This window comes from Geospiza fortis, unplaced genomic scaffold (assembly GCF_000277835.1).
Source record: "Geospiza fortis unplaced genomic scaffold, GeoFor_1.0 scaffold66, whole genome shotgun sequence".
Taxonomy (NCBI): Eukaryota; Metazoa; Chordata; class Aves; order Passeriformes; family Thraupidae; genus Geospiza; species Geospiza fortis.
The window spans coordinates 3,173,135-3,195,988 of NW_005054312.1; the positions used below are offsets into that span (position 1 = coordinate 3,173,135).

A 22,854-nucleotide genomic window follows, 5' to 3' on the forward strand; every position below is an offset into this window, starting at 1 on the left:
CATATCTATTACCTGCATGAAGATAACTGTGTATCTTGAGGGGGTGTTTTGCTTCTTGCATTTTCCTATAGATCATCCACTTTACCTGGATTTGTCAGTCTGATATTGTATCCTCAGCTTAAATCACAAACCTTAACTACAGAAAAAAAACCTGGGGACTTAGTTGTTACCTCAGCTAGTAGAAACAAGAATTATATCCTTCACTGAGTGAGTATTTGTGTTAAGATGGAGAATTAGAATAAAGTGATTTCTCGGGTTTTGAATTGTTTGGATTTTTCTTTTATTTTTTGCAAGACAGATGTTTCCTAGGAACAGTTAGGTTATCATTCTTCAAAGGTTTGAAACATTGTCTATAGCATACCTTTTAAGGGCTCTCGTTATTCTTTTTTGTTATGCTCTGTGTTGCTATCTAATGTATTGTTCTCTGTTTCTTTTTAGGGTTGCTATGGTGAGATTCTTCAACTCACCAAATGTTTTGCAAGGTTTCCAAATGCATACTCGCACTCTTCGCCTCTTCCCACGACCAGTGGTAGCCTTCCAGGCAAATTCTTTTCTTGCCTCTAGGCCGAAGCAAACACCTTTTGCAGATAAGCTTTCCAGAACACAGGCAGTAGAATACTTTGGAGAATGGTCACTCAATCCTACTAATTATGCTTTCCAAAGAATTCATAACAGTAAGTGTTGGTCTTGCCTTTCCTGCACTTGGATGTAATGCAGGAGCTTAAAAACCAGACATTCTAGGGAAGGATTTAATTTTATACCATATTAGTCCTGCTGGAGTAGGGGGGGAATCTAGTTCAAGGAATATTTTTCTCTTTTTATGTATGGCCTCATGTGTTTCTCCCAGGTTAGCCCTGCTATTGGTGAGTTGCTCCTCCAATTAATTTTAACTCTTGTTTGATTATGGAGAAGTCTTGTAGGCTTCTTAAAGACTGCCCCTTTGTGCAAGACTTAGTGGAGGGTAATGTCACTGTAAATGAAGCCTTTGACACCAGCAAATGAGTTTGATTAATGCTGTCCTTGGTTTTTTGTACAGACATGTTTGACCCGGCCCTAATTGGTGACAAACCCAAGTGGTATGCTCACCAGCTGCAGCCCATCCACTATCGAGTCTATGACAGCAATTCACAGCTGGCTGAAGCCCTGAATGTCCCAGCAGAGAAGGAAACAGATTCTGATGCCACTGATGACAGGTTAGTGGGGAACATGCCTGTAGTCATGTGAGAGTTATTTCAGATTGCTGGACCTGTCTTACTTCTCATTTGCAGCCTTTTCCTGTAGTCTGCCAGGCTGTTGTTTCATTTCTTGTCTGGGCAGAGTACTGACACTGAAGTAAATTTTCTCATTGCTCTTTTTTCACAGCAAACTTCTTAACGCTTTGCTAGTGTTTTCATTTAATGTGATTCTCCATACTTATTTTCCTGTTTTCTTTTGCTACCTGTATGCCACTTGACATTTGTCATTTCCTCACACCCTAATTGTCTTTTCTTCCATGCTGTTCTTTCTCTGGTTATTTTTGTTGCAGTATTGCAAATACTCACACCCATCCTACCACTCTTTTAAATCTCTGTTCCCTATCCATAGTTATGCAAAGCTTGTTAGTACTACCCACTGCCTGTGACTGCCTTGTGTGTTTAGTAAAATGAAAGTTTATGTAGTAGTTTTTGGCCATATTTCATGGAATTTTGTGTCTAATTTTATTCCCTTTCATTCCTTCCTGGTTTGTGAGATCTTTCAGCCTTGGACTTGCACGTATTTTGCATTCTACACAGCACCAGTGGTCCTAACAGAATGGAATTTATCACTAGTGTAAAAAGGAAATGCTTTTACTTCTGATTCCCAGTTCCCTTGAATTTGTCCTACATAAACACACATGTTTTGTGAATTAATATACCATTCTCTAGTCACTTATGTTTAGCCTCATAACTTTGCTAAGAGATTTTAAATGTCTTCCCATAACTCTTCACATACCTAAAAGTTACGGTTTTTGCTCTTACCTTTCATGAAGTTGGCCTGTGAAATTTGTTGGTAGCTACTATAATATGAGATTTTTGGGAGGTCCATGAAAACAATGCTGATTCACATATTTAAAGCATCAGAGCCTGCTGTTGCTTTGATGCTGCCACTCATCTCTCTATCTCGCGGCAGTGGCAGTGACAGCGTCGACTACGATGATTCAAGTTCCTCCTACTCCTCCCTTGGTGACTTTGTCAGTGAGATGATGAAATGTGACATTAATGGTGATACCCCAAGTGAGTAACTTTTGCTTTTACTTTCACAAGGTCGACATAGGTTCCCTTTCCTAATTAATCTGAAGCACTTTGGGAAAATGGCCTCCCCTAAATCCCTGAATCAGAACGAAGTATTGTCCCATTGTGGTCTTGCTCTGAGGTAAAAGTGTGTGGGTAGACTGAGAAAGGACATTTCTCCTGCTTACAACCAGCTTCCCCAAACAGCACTGTGAAGAGGAGGAACAGAAATAGGTGCTGCTGAACAAAACTGCTTCACTAGATCTGGAAACAACCTGCTGCTGCCAGTAAATACTGTGCAATATGGACAGCAGAGTCTCTGAGACAGTGAGCTCTCTCCTGTCCCTGCATATTGGTTCTCAGTGCTAGCTTTAAAGTATTACTCTATCCTAGTGGGGACAGAAAAATGCATTATCTGTGGCTTATATGGAAGCTGCATAAACGCTCACTTTGTTCAATAAACTAAATCTAGATGTCACAAAACATTTCCTGTGTCCCAAGGACAAGAGGTAATAATCATGAGCTGCAACAAAGAAACTCTACTTGGATGTAAAGAAAAGAATTTAATGGTTATTGTAGTTGAATACGTTCCCAGGATCACTGTAGAATGTCAAGCCTTGAAAACTTTCAAAACTCAGTGGGACAAAGCCCTGAGCAACCTGTTTTAATTTTGAAAGTACTCCTGCTTTGAGGAGAGAATTGGAATGGATGACCTCCAAAAGCCCTTTACAACCTAAAATTTTATGCAAGTTGATTCTGTTGAGCAGTCCTCATCTTCTAGGAACATTTAGTTAGATGGGCAAAAGGCTGAGGAAAGCAGTGTTGTATAATGAATGATGATGTGTTTGCAGATGTTGACCCCCTGACTCATGCAGCCCTTGGTGATGCGAGTGAAGTGGAATTTGATGATTTTCAAGAATATTCAGGGGATCCTGATGAACAGACCGTGGACAGTGAGACCTCCCAAGAGAATAACCAGCCTCGTTCAAGTTCCAGTACTACAGCCAGTAGCAGCCCCAGCACTGTCATCCATGGAGTGAATCATGTGTGTACTGAGATGAGTTCAGCCTCAAGATCAGCCTATTAGGATGTAAAGAATGGGAGAATGCACGTGGTTCTTTCTGAGAAGGGCAAAAGCTAATAGGACTGTGACACCATGCACAAATTTAATTGCATGCTCACCCTGGACTTTCTGAGCAAGGTGGAGTTTGCTGGTATCCTCTTATGCTGGGATAGGCCATTCCTGTACAAAAAGTTCCAGTGCATTGAAAAATGCATTAGCAGAGAGAAATGGTCCAGGTTGGGACTGCAGGAATTGCTTTTACAGAGTCTGGAAAGACCTGGTATCTTTAAGGGAACAGGGAGTGGGGTGGGGAAACTCAAGAATTTGTGGTCTTTTAAGAAGAATGGGAACATGGTAATGGAAAGCCATTATCCTGAGCTAACACTTACTAGTCAGAGCTGTTTTAAAGGGAAGTAAGTCCCTAAACAATGCACAAATACTGCAGTGTGTATGAAATCCTAGTTTAGAGACACAGATAGTGAGGATGTGGTGGGGCCCCTGTAGCAAGCAGCAAGGACTGTGCAGATTTCCCAGTTTGAAATAATTGTTCTTGTCCTGCCCTTCAGTTGTATGTAACGCAAATTAGCGAACAGATCAATGATTTGACTGGTCCACAGGAGGCAGCAGACTCAGCAGAAATAGAAGAGAAGTTGGCTGCTGGATTTTCAAACCATCTCTCTTCCTTGCCACTGCAACCAAGCTTTCCCAAGATAAGCTTGGATCGTCGTGAGAGTGACATCGCAGCTGGCAGCATGAGCTCCTCAGAAGGGATGGTGAGGAAGCGAGAGTATGACAATCCATACTTTGAACCACAGTATGGTTTTCCTACAGAGGATGAAGATGATGAGCAGGAAGAGAGCTACACCCCAAGATTTAACCAGAATCTCAATGGAAGCAGGCGAGTCCCCCTTGTCTCCTGCCCTTCTGTACAGCACTTCTGGGGTTTCTGTCTGCTTCATGTAGTTTAACATTCATGCACTCAAATGTCTTTGGCTATTGGGATTTATTGTTGATCACTTTCATTTAATATAGAAGTGCTGTCAACCCTTCTGGTTTGAATAAAAGCATTTGCTTAGTCCCTCAGTTCCTTACTTTTATGTAAGCAGTAGAAGCTGTGAGAATTAACAGTTCTTTCTAGAACATTCTAGTATATCATGTACTGATTTCTGGAAACTGTTTCAGTAAATCTTTGTCTTTTGGGGGAAAGATACTGCAGTGATTGGTGGCAATAGGTTTTCTTGTTACTCCTTTCAAACCAGAACCCTTTCACCTGCAAGTCTGCCAGTGCCCTTTTGTAGACAAGTTTTCAGCATGCCCTGAAAGGGTATAAAAGCCTGAATGTAAAGATGTATCAGTTCTCTCTTTTTTTTCCTTTTCCTTGTTTGTTTGGGTGGTTTTGTTTTTTTTTCCAGAGGGTGCAGGTAGTATGGTGAAAACTGGTGGGAGTGAGACCGGCATCAGTCTTCCACAACCATATGATATATTGATTTGGGGTGGGAAGGGCGAATGCTAATAACAGTTGTACTTAATTTCTTTAAAGGTCTCAGAAGTTACTTCGGCCAAACAGTTTAAAACTGGCCAGTGATTCTGATGCAGATTCAGATTCCAGGGCCAGCTCCCCAAACTCTACTGTCTCCAACAACAGCAGTGAAGGTTTTGGGGGCATCATGTCTTTTGCAAGTATGTACCATGCATTAATTAAGCTAGTTTTATTTAGTGTACAGAGAGATGGAATAGAGAGATGGCTGGTCAAGAGAATGAGTTGGTTGTCAAATTGTTACCAGCTCTCCAGTAGTCATGATGGCTTACTGACAACTGCTGATAACTACTGCTTAATATATTCTTCACTAAGAAGGACTTTGGTTTTGTGGTTAGCCCCTTGAATTGTGTGGCACTTTAAGGCACAAATCAGAAATTTCTTCAGTTTCATTTAAGCAAAGCATTGTGTAATTTTATGAAATTGATAAAAAATCTTACACTAATATGCCTTCCATACTGCCATGTTTTGTGCTTAGGTGCAAAATTCAATTCCTTGACTGCCTACTTTCAATTATATTTTAATAAAAAAACCCCACAAGTGTGGAACATGAATCTAGAATCTCTTAATCAGTTACAGAAGGCATGGCCACTTGAGTCTTGCTCTACAATAAAAAGCAGTGAAAGAAGTTTTTAGCACTGGGGAAAATATATTAAATATTTCTGGTAAGATGACTGTTACTAAAATAAGGCAACAAAAAACAACCAAAGAAAATTGAAATAATATGTTGGCACTTTAAATTAATAACTTGAACTGTTAATCAGCTCCTTTATCTAAATATGATGTTTTCAGGCTGTCTATGGGCTTAAGCTGATGATGCATAATTGTGTCCTTAAGATCTGCCTGTACCGGGAAGAATGTATGTTTTTTCCTAATAAATGAAAAGCTTCTATTTCAAAGCATGGTTCTGTGGCAAATTTTCCAGTGTTTCACAAGACCCAGTGCACAGTACGCACTTCAGAGTTACATGTTTTACATATCTTCTGTCATCCTGTTTTCTCATGTGGCCCAGCCATTCATTTGCTCCCAAAACCAGGATCAAACTAGAAGGTAGACCTAAGGTGATGTGATCTAAGTGCAGGAAGACAGGAGGATTTTGCTGTTACATTTCAGCCTCGAAGATCCAACATAAATTATTGTAACACAAATGCCAAGACTTACATTTTTGTACTGTTTAGAATAATCTGATTACAGATGTGGTTGCAATGTAAATGAGGTCATATTATGGTTGTGAGACTTTTGGGTAATAAAGAAGAATTTAATCATTAAGGATCTGAAATAAGATGGCGAATTACAGGATCTTTGGGTGTGTGCTGTGAGCAGTAGACATTAATTGTTTTTGTCTTCTGTCATAGGCAGCCTGTACAGAAACCACAGCACAAGTTTCAGTCTGTCCAACTTAGCCCTACCAACCAAAGTTGGGAGAGATAAGAACACTCCCTTTCCCAGCCTGAAAGGTAATAATTTTCCCCTTTGTCTTCTACAGCCTTTTCAGTTCTTGTGACTTGGCAGTCTGAGGTTCTACCCCTAACAGGAATCCTGAGAGTGATGCCTTTTGGTTGTTTGGGTAGTAGCTGTGTTAAGGAGCAAGACAGTAAATTGTTATGATATTTGTCAGTTAGTCTTTTTCCCAACAACTGTTGGGATGGGAGAGTGTCCGGTCTAGGCTGAGTTAACAGATACAAAACAAAACCAACATTCATAGTGTGTTTTGTTTAGTTTTGTTTTTAAGTACGTAGTATAAAGAATGGGAACCAAGAGGTAGGTCCTGCTTTTGTACTGCCACTATCTTCATGCTTAGCCTTAGGTAATTTATAAGAGTGATGATGCTATATTTTTAAATGAGGGTAATGCTAACCTCCCATGGAGACTGCAGGTTATGTGAGTTTCAAAAGTGTTTATCATCTTTTCAGATTGCTAAGTAGAAAACCAGATTACAACCATGCTTTCAGCTCTGTGAGAGTGAAGATCAATCCCTAGAATATGTGCACAATTTTTTCAATCTTTTCTTTAGAATATCTCCTGTTTGTCTGCAGTGTCATTAGATAACATGTCTGAATGGGCACTAGGGAAATCCCCCTCACACCGTGGGTCTTAGACAGCCTGGTCATCCTTGTACCAAATGTAATATCACAGAGGTGACTGAGCTTGCACTGGTATCGTAGTGTTGAGACCTTTTCAGATGCTACACTGAGGAGAGGTTTTATTTTGCCTTTTGAGTTATTCTATCTAATTAGAACTTACTGCTTTTGTTTTAATGTATTGATTTTTTTCATTTATTTTTTCCTCCTCATCACTTTTATCGGTAAAGATTACTTTAATCTGGAATTGGGAAGGGATGTGGATGAAGGTTGGTATGATGTTTTGCTGACCTTTGACCTTGTAGAAACAAAGACCAAAAGGTGGATTTTGTGTTTCTGCTTTGGACTTTGTTTTTGAGACAAGTAATCATTCCCTGTGTTTAAAATAAGGAGTAACAGGACTGGTAGGGTGAAAACACTAGCAGAGACTCTGCACAGCTGTTTTTGACAACCTTTTACCAGTTGGTTATGTTTTTATGTCCAGTTGTACTGGATAAGAAACATGCTTCGTGTCAGGGTTATTTCCATGGGTAAACTTAATGACTGATTCCATGCATTGGAAGAAAACAGTGATGGGGTTTGCCATTCCTCATTCATGCTTTGTGCCTCATCTTCTGCACTTTGGTGTTCTTTTCTTGACTGTTTTAATCCTGTAGGGCCTTTAATGTTACTGTGCAGAGATGAGGATGGGATTTCCATGGAGTAGCTCAGTCTGTTTTATGCATGTGCAAGTGTGTGTGAGAGAGTGTGTGTGTGTGTTCTTTTACGTGTGCATGCTGGCTCACTGGGATGCCCACTGGGCACTTCTGTGGTTTTTAGATGTTTTTGTCTCTGTTGTAGAAATACAAAGTTGCTGCATTAACTTGTTCTTGCCAAGTGTGTGTTTCTAACTGTAATGGGAAGTGATGCTGGGACTCCATTTCATTGCTGCTGTTTGACCACTTTCCATCTTCCTTTTTAATTTTTATTTCATGTGCATCCATTGATATTTTTTCCTTGGTGATGCAGATGGTTTTTGTAGTGCCTTTCAAATACAATATGTGCAATAATGTCCTTGAAGATGCATTACACTGGTTCCACGATGCCAAATTTCAAGTCAAGCACTATCTCTTAAGATAAGTTATTCTGGCCCTTGTGGTCTTGGGCTTTCAAACATCCTTCCTGCTCTAGTGTCATTTGGGTTTTATTTGAGGGAGGGCTGGGAAGAAGCTGGTAGTTGGATTCTTTTGATGCTGACAGTGGGGAGTGTAGATATTTCAGTACACTACTAATTGTATATTTTGTGTCCCAGTATTTGGGTTAAATACTATAATGGAGATTATTACTGAAGCTGGCCCAGTAAGCAATGAAGGTGGGTTCCCTACAGCATGAGCTGTGCATGATGTAACAATTTCCAGCATTCCCTATGCCTGACTTCAGGCTACCTTTCTCGCTGGGTAACCAGTACCACATGATCTATACTAGTCACCCTCAATGCATTATGCTTTTACATATAGTGACTAATTTGAAGATGGTTCTTGTTGTGGAACTGCATGCAGAGCAGCCAAACTTTTCCTGCCTCTCACCTCCTGCTCCCATTACCATCTCTTTTTCTCTCTGCATTACTCCCATTACTGTTTTCTGCCGATGTGTGATGCTAGAATATGATATACGCTGCTGCTTTTTTGGAGTTTCCATTTTGTTTGAAGTCTGTTACCTGTAATTCAAATAGGTGTGTTAGCCAACTTTAGTGTTGCTTGTTACTGTCCTGGGATCAGTTTGTTTTCTTCCTGCCCTTTCCTCTCATTCTGTTTCCTCTCCTATTTAGGAAACAGACGGGCCCTTGTTGATCAGAAGTCTTCAGTCATAAAGCACAGTCCAACAGTGAAAAGAGAATCTCCATCACCTCAGGGACGATCTAGCAATTCCAGGTAATATTTCTTTCCTGCTTTTCAAGTATACAGTGTAGTTAGAGTGCCCTCATACCTGTCTAGTGTTTTCTCAGAAGTCTAGCTGTTGAAAATTAAATAGTACTTTTCTGTTGCCCTAGGCCTGGACATGTTATTGTCTAAGAAGATTTGGTACAGATGTCTTACTGTTAATGGTGCACATGCTTATTTTTCTGTGCTCCGAAATGTATCCTCCTTCTGTCTGAGATCCAAAATGTTCTAGGTTTCTGCTTTAATTATTCTTTGTAATTGAGTGTTCTGAACAAGGTGATCTAGCCCATTGGAGTTTTAATGCACCATGCAGGGGATCAACTGAGTCCAATGAAGAAGTTTGATTCCATAAAATCATGTGAAGTGCTTTTCTCAACCTTGGGAAGGGACTCAGAATGGTGCAAGTAAACATTACTTGACCTGTGCCTGTGCTTTCTTCTCCCTTTCTTATGTAGCAGTCATGGGTAGAGTGAATTTATTTTGACCTACTGGGTTTGGGGGACAAGTAAGAGCAATAACTGCAGTTCAGACTTGGGAATGCGGTAGGTTGCACAGGAGTTTCCTTCTTCTTACCTTTCCCTCTGTGGCAAAAGAAGCTGAGCAAACATGTGCCAAAGCTACTGCAGTAATGCATTAGTAGTGCTGCACTTCCTCTTTTAAAGAAAGCCTACAGCTCAGATGTGGGGGCTGTGGAAGAAGATTGAGGCATAAAGATTCCTGTGGATTCTGAGGGATGCTGTGAAGGTGGAGGATAGAGTGGTACCTGGAGGAGGTAGAGGAAAGCCTGATTATGGCTTTTTATAGGAAATAAAGGACATGTCAGATATGTTGATAGGGAAAGTATTTCTGTGTGTGCCCTAGCCATAGCTCTCTTCCCATGCAAGGCAAGGTAACCAGAGGTTAACTGACTTTTGCCTGCTTTCTCTTAAATGTATCAGTGAGAACCAGCAGTTCCTGAAGGAGGTGGTACACAATGTTCTTGATGGCCAAGGCGTTGGCTGGCTGAACATGAAGAGAGTCCGACGTCTGCTGGAGAGCGAGCAGCTCCGTGTCTTTGTGCTGAGCAAGCTGAATCGCACAATCCAGTCTGAGGAGGATGCTCGACAGGATGTCATACAGGACGTGGTCAGTGCTAAACTCAGCAGGGTCCTCACTCTGCCTGTCTGCTGAGGCTCAGTTCACAGGAAGTTTTTGTCAATTGCGAGAAGCTGGTGTTATGGCAGTTTGAGAATTTATGTTCTTGACTTTCTCACATGTAAAACAGCAGCACTAATGGGGCTTTCATTGCAGGAGATCAGCCGCAAGGTTTATAAAGGCATGCTGGACCTGCTGAAGTGCACTGTGTTGAGCCTGGAGCAGTCATATGCAAATGCTGGCCTGGGAGGCATGGCCAGTGTTTTTGGCCTGCTAGAGATAGCACATACTCACTACTATAATAAAGGTAAGAAAAGTGTTCGTGAGAATACAGTGTTCATGAGCCAGATAAGATTGGGAAGGTAGCTGCATTTGTGCCTTTTGATATTTCAGGGCTTTTCCATAGCTTCCAAAATGGTGAGAATTGTACCATTGTTACTGAAGCCTTGTAAAACTTGAAGCCTGTGTTGTGTTTCTTACACACATGTTACTAGACCAAAGCAAAATAATGGCCATACTGATATTTAATTGAAAATGGACATGCTGCAGTAAGATACAAAACCTGGCACTTGTACAGCTGAAGTGGAAAGTCTGGGAATGGGGACCCTCAGCTAAAACTGTCCCAGCCACAGTCTTGGAAAGTTGTTGCAGGCAACCTCAATAGGGAGGGAGATACTTGTAGTGTGCAACCATACGTGACTTAGGTCTCACCCACCACGTTGCACTACACAGTTCTTCTCATACAACTAAATACTCTTAGAGAAGAAAGTCTGAAAGCATCTCTTTATTTTTCAGCTGTTTCTTAAGAATCTGATTCTTAGTGCTAAATAAGAAAATGAATGCTAAGGAAGAAAGCATAAGATGACAAAACCAGAAATCTCTGCTTAGTATATGACTTTTTTGTAATCTCAAGTGATGGAAAGTTCCTTATTTCATTGTAGCAGAGAAGTAGCATCTACTAAACCCTTTATAGTTGGTGTTCTGGGTCTAGTATCAGGGATTTTTTAATGAGCTGGCTTAGATACACCCCATGTTCCTTTCCAGTCATTGTTGCAATGCTGAGGAAGGTAAGGAAGGCTGTGCTAGTGGAACAGTCCTGAATGTGGAGAATGGGCTGATCTTGGCAATTACAAGCTTTTAGTCTGACACTGATTTCTAAGAAAAATTGGAGTGGCTGATGTAAAACTCAGTAGTTTTAGAGTGAAGACCAAATAGCATAATTTGATAGTAAGTAGAGTTTTCCCAGTAAACTAATTGTGGTCATGACAGACAAAATTTGGTGCAATTTTTTAAAGATTCTTTTCAACTTTTAAAGACTCTTCTCATTATTGCATAACATCTTAATTTGTAGTCATATTGTACTGTTTAGTATGTTTTACTTGTTTTCAATTAGTTGAAATTAGTATTTATTTCTAGAAATGTTTTACAGAGATTAGTCCTTATGTTGATATTTAACATACAGTAATAGACTAGTAATTCTACAGGACATGAGGGATATAGCTTATTTGTCTAGAGTAAGCTAAGTCTTAATAAAGCATGGTTGTGATTCAGTTATTATGATGTGGTCAAACTAAGGACTTGTTTTTAGAACAAGGATAGTTGGCAGTAATAGTAGGACTGGGAAGTATATCCTAGGAAGCAGTCTCCTGCTGCTGTATGTGAACTTCCTACTGTGTCTGTAAAAACTGGGAAGGGGGGCACTGTGTATCTGTGAATACACATTTGGAATGCAACTACTGTATAGTATCTTGATGTATCAGTAACAAGACCCACAACTGAGGTAGTGTTCCCACTTTTGGTATTCACATCTTGCAAAGTTGAGGAGGTTTCTGGAAGATCTGCAAGGAATTGGGGAAACACTTTAGCTCTGAAGGAAGGAAGTGTTCAGTCTGTTGAGTGTTAGGTGTTGATTCTTTTCAATTACTGTCTAAATTGAAAGGTTTTACTGATAGCAGAATCTTAAACCCACTGAACAAAGGTATCACAAGATCTAGTGATGTGACAGATGTAGATAATAGGAAATGAAGTTTTGACTATTAGATTCATCAGCTATTGCAATAGTTTGTGCATGAAGCTCCTTATGGAAAACCTGGTTTTAATTATTCTTTTCTGAAGGTTTTGCTATAGTTGCTGATGTATCAAACTGTGAGGTTTGATACAGAGAAATAATCCAAACTGTCTTTAGGGACATATGGTTATAGGAAGTCTCAGAGATTGATGGAAGAGCTATAGCTAATTGGTATTTGTTTTGTTTTTTTTTTTCCCTAACTGAAGTTTCATTTAGTGCTACCCATGAAATTGATTGCATTTGTCATTTTTGCATTGTGAGTGGAACTTACTTATCTTCTACAAATTGTATTCTTGGTAGTTTATGCAGAGTTGTTTAATTTGTCACAATTCAGCAGAGGAGATGCCACAGTTACTGTGCCAGAGAACATTCCTAGGTTTCAGATATACAGAAATGAGATACTTGCGTATCTCTAAAACAGTACTCTGGCTTTCTCCTCTACTGTTTCCACCAGTGTGTCAGACTATCAGCAAGCCATGTTGGCCTATGGGAGCAAATGTGGCACTGAGCTGTTTCAGTGCCAGGCTTAATGATTTAGGTGAGACCATCTGTCTCATCTTTCTTCTCCTGTTCTCATTTTCTTTTTCCTTAGGTCTCTTTCTATTTATTTATTTATTTATTTTCTCTCAACACTGTTCTTTTAATTTAAAGAACCAGAAAAGAGAAAACGAAGTCCTACAGATGGATCTGTCACTCCAGTTGGCAAGGATCCTGCATCATCCCCAAGAGTGGAGCCAAAACCTGTGATGCAGCTGCCAGTACCTCAGCTAATGCCAAAGCCACCGAGCCCTGCAGGCAAAGGGCCAAGGGAGTTTGACACAAGAAGTCTAAAGGAAGAAAATTTTATTGCTTCCATTGGTGTGTATTGAGGTGCATGTGAAGTGCAGGGGGGACTTCTGGTTTGGTGTTGGATTCTATTTGCATTCTCTCCATTTTAACACACTACATTGCTACTGTAACATGCTTCATTTACACCTTGGATCACAAGGAACAATCATATGTGTTTTCACCCTACTCTTGTATAAACTATCCACTGCAATTTTCTCCCAGAAGCTGTCTAATCTTAATTGTTTCTATATTTCATTACACCTTAAACAGCCTTATTTTTTGTTCTGTGATTGCTGTTTTCAAGCAACGGGAAATGGGAAAAGAGGAACAGGGACAGCAGAACTTCAGAAAGGGCAGCTGTGGAAGGGAAACATGAAACAAAGGTTTTCTGTCATTGCTAGCTACCTATGAATTATGTAGATTGTGTCCTGATGTAGTGGAATCCAAAAAATCTGCTGTTTGTTAACAACAACATTTCCAAAAAGATTTTAGTTATAGTGTTACAGTTTCAGTGAGCAGGACTGATGGATTTTCCTTCTATGCAATAGCAAATAGAACGTGTGTTCTTGTAAACAGCATCTGCTAGGCTGGTCACTGGAGATTTTCCTGTCTTACTCTTAGATGGCCTAGCTTTTCCCTATGTCATGGGAAAAAGTTTGAAATAGGGCTTTCAGAACTGTTTTATTTAAAAAGGGCTTTACAGACTTTTTTGGTGGAGGAGAAAGAAAATAATTACTTTGGTTGGATCCTCTGGGCTGTGGGTTGTAAACATGAGAAGTACGATCAGCATATGAGAAATTTTTTCTCAACTACAAAAATATGTCATGTTAAATTGTAGACATTGCTTCTTGCAACCTGTTTAAAATACCATTTTCGTGGAATCACTGTGTGAAAGATTAATCTTCTGAAAGTGTGGTGCTGTGAGGATTTGTATGTAGTTTGTGGCATAAGACAAGGGATTGTCTGTGTTGAGCAGCTAAGTGACAGGAGTACAGACATGCATTCTTATACACACATAATAACTGCTGGCTGGGTGCTGTTGAGTCCTGAACTGATACTGAGCCCCTCTGACTTGATTGGCTTCTGTTTAAAGAGGCAATCTATGGAGGCAGTTGCTCAGAAACTAGTCTTGCACTCTATTTGAAAAGCTGTCAGGAAGCTGAGAGAGTTGCAGATTCAGACGTCCAGCATTTCAGTTACTTGGTTGATTTGCTCTGGGTACTTCATAACTTTTCTGTAGAAGAGAAAAAGGAAAGTATGCTTCTGGCACAACTAAGAATAAACCAGGCTCTAGGACAGTGTTCTTTTAAAGAATCAAGAGAGATCTTTTGATGAGATTACTAAGGCTGCTTCTTTCCCTTTGATGAAATTAAGGCCTCATGGAAATGGAAATCATAGACATCAGATAGTTCCTGTTTGTAAATCATCATAAGAAGTGCTTTTCAAAAGAAGTGCTATGCAATATACCATGTTAGCTACTGTTGCCAGAATATAAGCCTTAAATAATTCACTGTCTTCAAGGACAGACAAAGGTACATTCTCCTCGGTGGTTCTGATGCTATGATGGTTTCCACTTGTGTTTTATGGAGCTAAATTACAAGAAGAATGTGGTTTTACCTAGACTGACCAAAGTTCAAAAGACTTGAATGTTTTTCCTGACGCCTTTTTTTCTAACTGCTTTTGTCTTTCACCACAAAACATGAACTGGTATGCAAGGCACTTTTTAGGAAATTGCTGTGAAAAAGTGTAGTCTCTATGTTCATCTGACTTGTGTGATCTGGAAATAAAGGGTGTTTCTCTTGTGTTGCAGAGAGATAATTTAAAGCTGCTTGCCTATTATACTTCCTTTATATTCTGTTATAGAATATAAATTCTGTTCTTCAGAACAAGACAGCTTCAGATATACAGGACTGGTGTTAGTTGTGGCTTAGCTGTGAAATGCAGGTGTTCTCATTCAAACTAATTTATTTAGGGAAGAGCATTAGGTAAACATTTACATCTTGCTGAAATAACAACATATTTGTAAGTAGTTCCATTTAAACATGGGAAAAAAATGTGTTTATGTGAAGATGATCCAACACTGGAACAGGTAGCTTGGAAAGGTGGTGGATTCTCCGTCTGTGGAGAAAGTGAATACCTGAATGGACATGGTCCTGTGTCAGGCAGCTTTAGTTGATCCTGCTTTAAGCAGGGAGGTTGGACTACATTATGTCCTTGGATCCCTTTGAACTTTAGCAGTTCTGTGATTCTGTGCAGTTTGGAAGGTACTTACAGTCTCAGGTTGCAAATATGTAAATACAGCTTTGAATTAATCTCTTGGTATTTGTAGATGAAATGCAAATTGGACTGCTACCCTTTTTACCTAGATACAGAAAGAAATACTAGAATGAGAAGTCTTCAGAAGGGTGGAACAAAATAATGTGCAGCTCTGTTTGCAGTAGTCATGTAAGGGTGGTGATTAAACTGCATCTCAAATCTAGAGCTGAATCTATGGTAGCTGAATCTGTGGAGTTTTCTGATACTACAGGAACAATGGCCATGAAGTTCACAGGGTTTCCTATTTCTGAGGTGAAGTAGGATCTGAGTTACCATCTGAGCTTTGATCTTGACTGTGCTTGATACCTAATTCCTACCTAGAAAATTCAGTATGAAGATGTTGCTTCTGATACTCACCAGTTGCTTACTTCTAGGGTGCTTGTCTTCCAGGGTTTATCACCTGTAGTGTAGGACTTTTTGTTAGGACACTGGTGGCTTTTAAATTGATAGTTATAGTAATTAATTTGCCCCTTTATGTTAGTGATAAGTTTGGTTTATTGCATACTTTCCATAACTGTTAATGAAAATGTCAGTACTTACTGAAATTTCCATTACTAGTTTTTAAATAAATGTTTAATCTGGTCAGATCACTTTATTTTGGCTGTTTTTTTTAAACGGAAAAGATTGTGCTACGTACTTCATCCACATCAGGCCCTTTTTGGATCTGCTGTCCTGTTTAGTTCAGGGTCATGTAACAAAGCCATAGGTGTAGTATTTATGCCCTGTGAGTTTATTTGAAGTTTTGTTTTTCTTCTTTGACTAAGTAATTGAGAGTAAAATCTAGTCTGTTTTTCATGTGCTAGGATATGCTCTACACTAAATTAACAGACAAATCAGCTAAAAGTAAGTTAATGGCAGGTGTTGTAGCTTTCAGACTAGTGATTTTTAAAGTAAAGCCATATAAACTGAGCATGGAAGAGGCCAGATGTTTTCAAAGCCCTTTAACAAACAAATTCTGTCCATCTTAGAGATTGTTATCTCTGTCAGTGTATGCTCAGCTTGATAAGCCTGTAGGGTGCTGTTTGGATCCCTCAGCAATTTTATCTTATCCATCTGTCTGTTTATGAAAGTTGAAGGAACATCCATCAATCATGAAGCAGATCTAGAAATTGGTAGGCTAGAAGCCATCTTTCTAGCTTTTTCTACCTTGTTTTTCATAATACTATGGAGCCTTCCTCCACAGTTGTAATCTATCCTTTTTATTTTTTTTCCAGTGGACATTTTGCTCAATAGAACTTAGAGCCTGTCTTGCCCTTATTTCTGCTATTTGCAGGGTGGAATGGATTTCTAACACACTTAAGTGACTTTTCAGTTGCTCAGGAAGTTTTCTTAAACAGCAGTAAAAGAACATTTTACTTCTTTTTCCTTCCCTTTTGCCACTTTTCTAAGAGGATCTTCCTCTGTAGCCTCCCCAGCTTTAATGGTGCTAGTGGGAGAGGACAGTGCCTGACACTTGGAGTCAGCTCACCATGGCAGCTTGTAATGTTTCCTTTGGCCAACGGGCCAGTGCCTGGAATGATCTGGTGTTTCTGAGCAGAAAAGGTGACTGCATATCAGACAGTTGAACAGAGTCATAGAAAAGTGCAAGTGCCTCATCACTGTTTTGTCCCAGGGCTGAGTTTCAAATCCAGTTTTAAGAAAACTTCAGAATGTTTTGCTGGTCTGTGCATTGTATATTCTCTTACGGAATTCGTTGACTTGATTAGAATGCTGTGACTTTGATTTTTGAAAGTTGGAATGAAGCATGTCTGATATCTTGCTAATTTTAGTTCTTCATCATTTTCTATTCTCTGTACCCTGATAGGAGCAAGTGGATGCAGAGAAGTTCAGCTCTTTGCATATAGGACATGTTCATAGGCAGAGCCAGGCATTTATTGAGAATGTTGTCAGGTCAAAAATAACTTGTAAACTTTGTGATAATATGTAAGACATAATATTGATTAAATGTTGTGTTAACCTACACTTTAATATTTTTGGAATTGCTGCTGTTGTTTTTTGTGTCTTTCTCCTTTCAGTGATACAAACTAGAGACATTAAAATGTTTCTGTTTTAGACGAGTAAATATCTGACAGTCTTAAATCCCTTTCTTAGTAAAGGTGATTAATTATTTGTTCCTAAGAGCTGTTTTTCCTTAGTTGAGTAACTGCTGTCAAAGTGTGGCCTGTGGAGGGGAGGGGGGATGCACCACCACCACTGTATGAAGTCATCTCTAATATTTGAATGCTGTTTCTAAGAGATGATGCAGTGCTCAATACCTAACGTTGATTTCTTTTAAACTGGTGTTACTTAACCCTTCACTCAGTAGTTGTCATAAAATTCTTCCTTTTTTTTTCTCTTTTTTTTTCCTTGACTTTTCGTTTTTTTTTTTGAGGTGAAGGGGTGGGGTTTTTGTTTGAAATTTTTTCCCCATTTTCACCTGTCTGACCAGCTGCTGACTCTTTCTCTTTCTCTCCTGCTTTCAATGCATCTTGGGTAGAATTGTGGAACAAGCACCAGGAAGTGAAAAAGCAAAAATCTTTGGAAAAAACGAGTAAGGAAATTTAAAAAAATGTAGAAACTGACTCCTCCAGCCTCCCCATAACTGCCAACTCCCCAGGTGCAGGGTGAACTTGCATCTCTGGCGCACAGGTTTTATACTCACAAGAACAAAATCTATCAAGAAAGTCTCCATTAGAGTACCAAACAGATGTATTTGCCCTGAGGAAATTATGTTCAAATGTCTCTTCTTTTTTTTTTCCTTTCTTTTTTCCTCCCCAATTGTTGTTTTCAAAGAAGAGGAAGTTGGTGTTCTGCATCCTCACCAATCAGATAAATATGGAAGAATTTTAAGATACTCCATCTCCTTTCTTAAAAGTTAAAACTTATTTAACAAGTTGTTGACATGGATATATTGATTGATTAAATGTTACTGGAATGAAGAATTCCTGTTTGTTCAAGCTGTGGGATGGTGAATTTTGTTAACTGGCATCAACTGTGAACAGTCAGTCTGCAACAAGAAATACTTCTGAGGGGGAGAGAGAAGGTGTATGTGAATAATTGTATTTAGTGATGACTTCTAGAAAATAGCCTCATAATAAGGAATCAACCTGATTTTGTTTTTCATATCCCTTGGTAAAGAAGGGGTGAAATAGTTTGAGGCTGCTACAGAGTCTAAATAATAGTCTAAATCTACACAAATCTGAACATCTGTTGAAATATGATAATGAATAAACTATTGAATATGTATACTCTGCAGGTGCAATACCAGGTTTTGCTCTTTTGGTTGTCACTGTGGTAAATAGGGACATATGACTTAAAGGCAACAGCTGATTTATAACAACCATGTTGTGGTAGGTGTTTCCTAACCATAAGCTTAGTTTGTACTTTGCAGAGCTGATGCTCCCTATTTTACAGACTGAAAATTGGGAAGGATTAATAGCTGAGATGAATGAGTGAAGATTCCTAACATTCTGACTAGGCCTGGATTTGCTTCCATTAGTTTTAGGCACCTCAGTTAAATACTTCTGTCAAGTACAGATTAGCATCTTCTGTTAAGTACAAATTAGCATGTGGAGTTAGTTCAGAGATGATGGGGTGACTGGGGCAGCTCTGCAGTACAGCTTACTGTACTTCAGTTGTGAATTGCTACCTCCTGGGGTAGTAGTGTGTGAGACAGACACACAGCACCATACACAAAGTGAGCCTTTCAGGTAGGGGCCTACGTTGGGAAGGATAAATTGAAGCTTTAGTGTTCCATGTGTATCAGACATATGGCTCCATAAAGAAGGGAAAGGGAGGTTTTTAAGTGCTTGTAAATTGACAGTGACAACAATGTAGTTGTGGCTATTGTGCTCCTTAAACTCAGTTACAGGCCTCAAATATCTGAGCGGCTTCTGTCAATTTCAATTCCTTTAAAAGTCAAACTGCCAGAAACACATCTGAATTATGTGTCGGGACAGGAAACTCCTAAATTGCTTAAAACACACAGCTGAAATTTTGTGTTATTGCTGTAGTAATGAGATATAAAACTTTTGGCTGTATCAGAACTAGAAATGATGACCACTTGAATGAGTGGATATAGACTTCTAGAAGTGAGCTGTGTGTATTTCTGTGGAAAATAATATTCCAAATTCTTAGAAAAGATATTTTTAGTTATTTTTATTCATAAATTCTGTTTATGCTTTCTCTTTCTTAGAATCTTTGAGGAGTTGATTTACAGTAGCTAAGGCATTTGGGTCCAGAGGCAAAATATATAGCAACTGAGGAATGCTTTCTATAAACACTTCACAGGAAGAATTGGTGGTTGAGTAGTAAGCTAGTATGGTCTGCCCAGCCCACTTATGGCTTTGCTATTCATGAGTTTACATATCATCTCAAACTCACTCCCACAAATCTTTGTATATTATCCTTCTCTCTCTCTCTCTCTCTCCTCCCGTCACATTTTCTTTCCTTTTCACTATCTTATCCTCTCTAATATTACATATGATACAAACATGTTCATAATTCCCAGGTTGTTGTGATCAGTGGTTACATAGGTAGTGGCATTGTTTGTTTAGAGATACTGGCAATAGACATGGGTATATAATACAGATATTCCAGCAGCTGATTATGTCTTCCTGTTACTGAATAGTTGGCAGATATGGCTATGGCAGCAGTATTGCATTCAGTCTCTTCCCCTTTCTGAGAGTATTAACATTCTGTGTACAGCCTATAACACACTCTTTTCTTGCATTGTTATTTACTTCATTCAGTGCCTATTCAAATTTCTTTTCAGGCTCTACCTCTCCATCATTCTCTTTTCCTTCTGCCATCCCATCTGAGGACAATAGATGATACGATTCTAGAAGTGCATGGGAAATTGAACATAAAGTTCTTTATCCTTTCTTTCCCTTTTTTGTATCGTTGGGTTAATGAATGCATGACTTAAAAGCTTGCTGATTTCCTCTCTCTCTCCTACCTATGTGATTGCCAACTCTGGAGAGCCATTTATTAATGTAATTGGGGAATGTTGTGAAGTGCAGCATCATACAAGTTTAATCTTTGAAAATCTTACTGGGTAACACCCATTGTCACTGTTTATTTTCTTGTCACGTGTTGCCTGATTTTTGCCTAGATAGTTGCAGTGGGCAACCAAAAAACTCAGTCCAGGACTTAGAGGAATTTAGCTGTTCAAAAAAGGATTCTGACTTATAAGTAAATAGGTATTCTTTTTTATTACCAAGAATTAAAAGAAGTGGCTTCCTAGAGTTGAACGTCAACTGCTCTGCATGTGTTATTGTAACTGGAAGCTACTTGACTGTTGTCTGTCCTCTTATCTTTCTTGAATGGCTAAGAAAGGTACTGTTTAATTATAGTCACTCCTGGACTTTGGAATATTTGAGACTCAAACTAATGTTTGAAGACTAGCAGATATGTTCTGCTGGCCTTGTTGTTTTCAGTACCAAGGAATAATAAAAAATGCTTTAAAAATCAAAGAAATGAGGAAGCAAATCTGTTTTCTTGGTACTGTTCCTTCTTCCAGTCTGTCATCTGCTTTCTCCTATGCTGTTTTTTCTTGGTACAGTAATTAATTACTCTTTCCTTTGTTCAGGACCAGAAGGTGTGAAACAGTTTGATTTGGGAGAAACAGATGAGAAGAAATCCCAAATCAGTGCAGACAGTGGCCTCAGTTTGGCCTCAGGTTCTCAGGTCAGTGGCTCCTATGTTTGCTTTATTTATGTGGTAAGAGACACAATTCTTCTATTCACTGCTTAGTTATGGGAAGACTTCTAGGGTATGAGTATTCTTGAGAGGCTCATTTGGTAAAATTTCTTTGCCCCTTTCTCTAGGGCATTGACCTTTGTAATTTAAATTACTGGACACCATGGTCTTTTTGACACTCAGACAGTAGTTTCTATTTGATTGGCTAAATAAAGTAAGGAAGCATAAGGCATGGGATTCAAGAGCCCAGAAGAATGGGAAGTGTGTTTTCTCCTTATGGAAAAAACTATTGTGACTCTTCTTGTCCTTTCTATGTTTTGACTGCAGAAGAGTGATTTTGACTCTATTCCCAGTGGAGGACCAACAGTTATGGTCCGAAGTACAAGCCAGGATTCTGAAGTCAGCACTGTGGTAGGATATGCCCAGAGTGAAATCTGGATGTGATTGACTGCTTGTTAAAGTGGGGAGGGGCATTTTGTGCCTACATTTTGTGTAGTGTGGCACACAAACATAGTGTCACACATGCGTCATGTACTCTGGGAGTTCTCTCTCCAGAGCCTCTGAGTGGGTAGGAAGCATGTGTGTGTGCCAGAGCATAGATAGTGCTTGCTTTATGAGCACATTACAGCCTTCATATATGCTGCTCGTTGCTGCTACATATTCCTACATATTGGTGTATTTATGGAACTGGTGGATTGCAACAATTCTATAAATATGTCTTAGTTTTCTATAAACTATCTATAAAAAATAGAAGTTTTAAAAGGTAACCTGAGAGCAAAAAAGGCAGATTGTTTGATGCATTAAAAATAAGAGCAAATTCTCTGGTGTATTATCTCTTGAAGGTAATTGCTTTATTTTTCTCTACAGGTTAGTAACAGTTCTGGAGAGACATTGGGAGCAGACAGTGACTTGAGTAGCAATGCTGGTGATGGCCCAAGTGTGGAAAATGGTGGCAATTTAGCAGGATCCAGAGGCACTGTGTCAGACAGTGAAATTGAGACAAACTCTGCTACTAGCTCTATCTTTGTAAGGGCACTGAAGATTTCATTTTTTTAAATAGATCTCATACAGTAATATTTCAGTGTGTGTGCATGGATGCAGTAGGATCTCTGATTCAGTTCTAAGGGTTAATCAGCAATGTCTTACAATATTACCATGTCAAAGATGTAGTTTTGTCTGGATCCACATACCTTTCTTCATTTCCTGTGCAATAAATGGTTTTTTGAAAGTGGTAGATTCAATCTTGCACCACTTTAGAGACTCTAGTAATGTTTAATATTAATTCAATATTTCTCTCAACCAAATGGACATTTGATGGGCAATGCTCATCCTTAACTAAAAGGAAAATTCCCTGTTTCTTAGGAGAAACTACTTGATAAAGGAGTGATCCATTTTAGTTTTAGCAGCTGTTCTGTTTCTTTGAAGTGTTAGTTTAGTCCTATTTGAAGTGTAGACATAACTTTCAAATGTATTTGCCTAGTTGGAGGATCTGTATGCAGTAAAACCCAAATAATTTGTGAGTGCTTAATTTTGTAAAGTCCTTGATTATTGTATATAACTTCTCATATACATCTTACCAAGAAAATAATGATACATTTGATTTGGCTAAATCAAGCTCTCAGCAAAATAAGAAAACTTGTAGTGCCTTAAGATTGGTCTCATCTCACTGTGTTCATTATTTTGTAATCCTGATAAGTAGAAACCTTTACAGGGCTTCTACTTCTAATGTTAAAAAAACCCCAAAACCATTATGTTTCATGGCAGATTTCTACAAAAAGCATGAAAATGATTTAACCATGTCTGCTTCCTTAGTTGCAAGTGGGTGTCCTCTCAGTTACTGAAGAGTCAGACTTTTTTTTAGCATTTACTTTTCTGTGTTTTTGTACTAAACTAAATAGAATAGAACTAAATAGAAATGAAATAGAATTATAAGAAACTTTACAAGAGATTTAGAAGAAAGATGGTGCGTGTATATGATGT

General features: G+C 39.0%; 1 protein-coding gene across 24 annotated transcripts in view; it reads left to right on the forward strand.

The window, feature by feature from the left end:
* Window positions 1-22,854, forward strand: part of MADD (MAP kinase activating death domain) — a 60,605-nt gene that overhangs the window by 16,981 nt on the left and 20,770 nt on the right. For 6 of the 24 annotated variants that reach the window (XM_031055702.1, XM_031055712.1, XM_031055710.1 and 3 more), the window contains 16 exons: window positions 439-674; window positions 1,037-1,193; window positions 2,146-2,252; window positions 3,101-3,294; window positions 3,879-4,210; window positions 4,853-4,992; window positions 6,205-6,306; window positions 8,222-8,281; window positions 8,738-8,840; window positions 9,788-9,974; window positions 10,140-10,290; window positions 12,703-12,909; window positions 17,672-17,725; window positions 20,765-20,862; window positions 21,202-21,285; window positions 21,742-21,900. In XM_031055702.1, the coding sequence (XP_030911562.1) occupies window positions 439-674; window positions 1,037-1,193; window positions 2,146-2,252; window positions 3,101-3,294; window positions 3,879-4,210; window positions 4,853-4,992; window positions 6,205-6,306; window positions 8,222-8,281; window positions 8,738-8,840; window positions 9,788-9,974; window positions 10,140-10,290; window positions 12,703-12,909; window positions 17,672-17,725; window positions 20,765-20,862; window positions 21,202-21,285; window positions 21,742-21,900 (2,371 nt within the window). The remainder of the gene's footprint in view (window positions 1-438; window positions 675-1,036; window positions 1,194-2,145; window positions 2,253-3,100; window positions 3,295-3,878; window positions 4,211-4,852; window positions 4,993-6,204; window positions 6,307-8,221; window positions 8,282-8,737; window positions 8,841-9,787; window positions 9,975-10,139; window positions 10,291-12,702; window positions 12,910-17,671; window positions 17,726-20,764; window positions 20,863-21,201; window positions 21,286-21,741; window positions 21,901-22,854) is intronic. The other 18 variants (XM_031055709.1, XM_014306394.2, XM_005419449.2 and 15 more) reach the window with 11 other exon arrangements.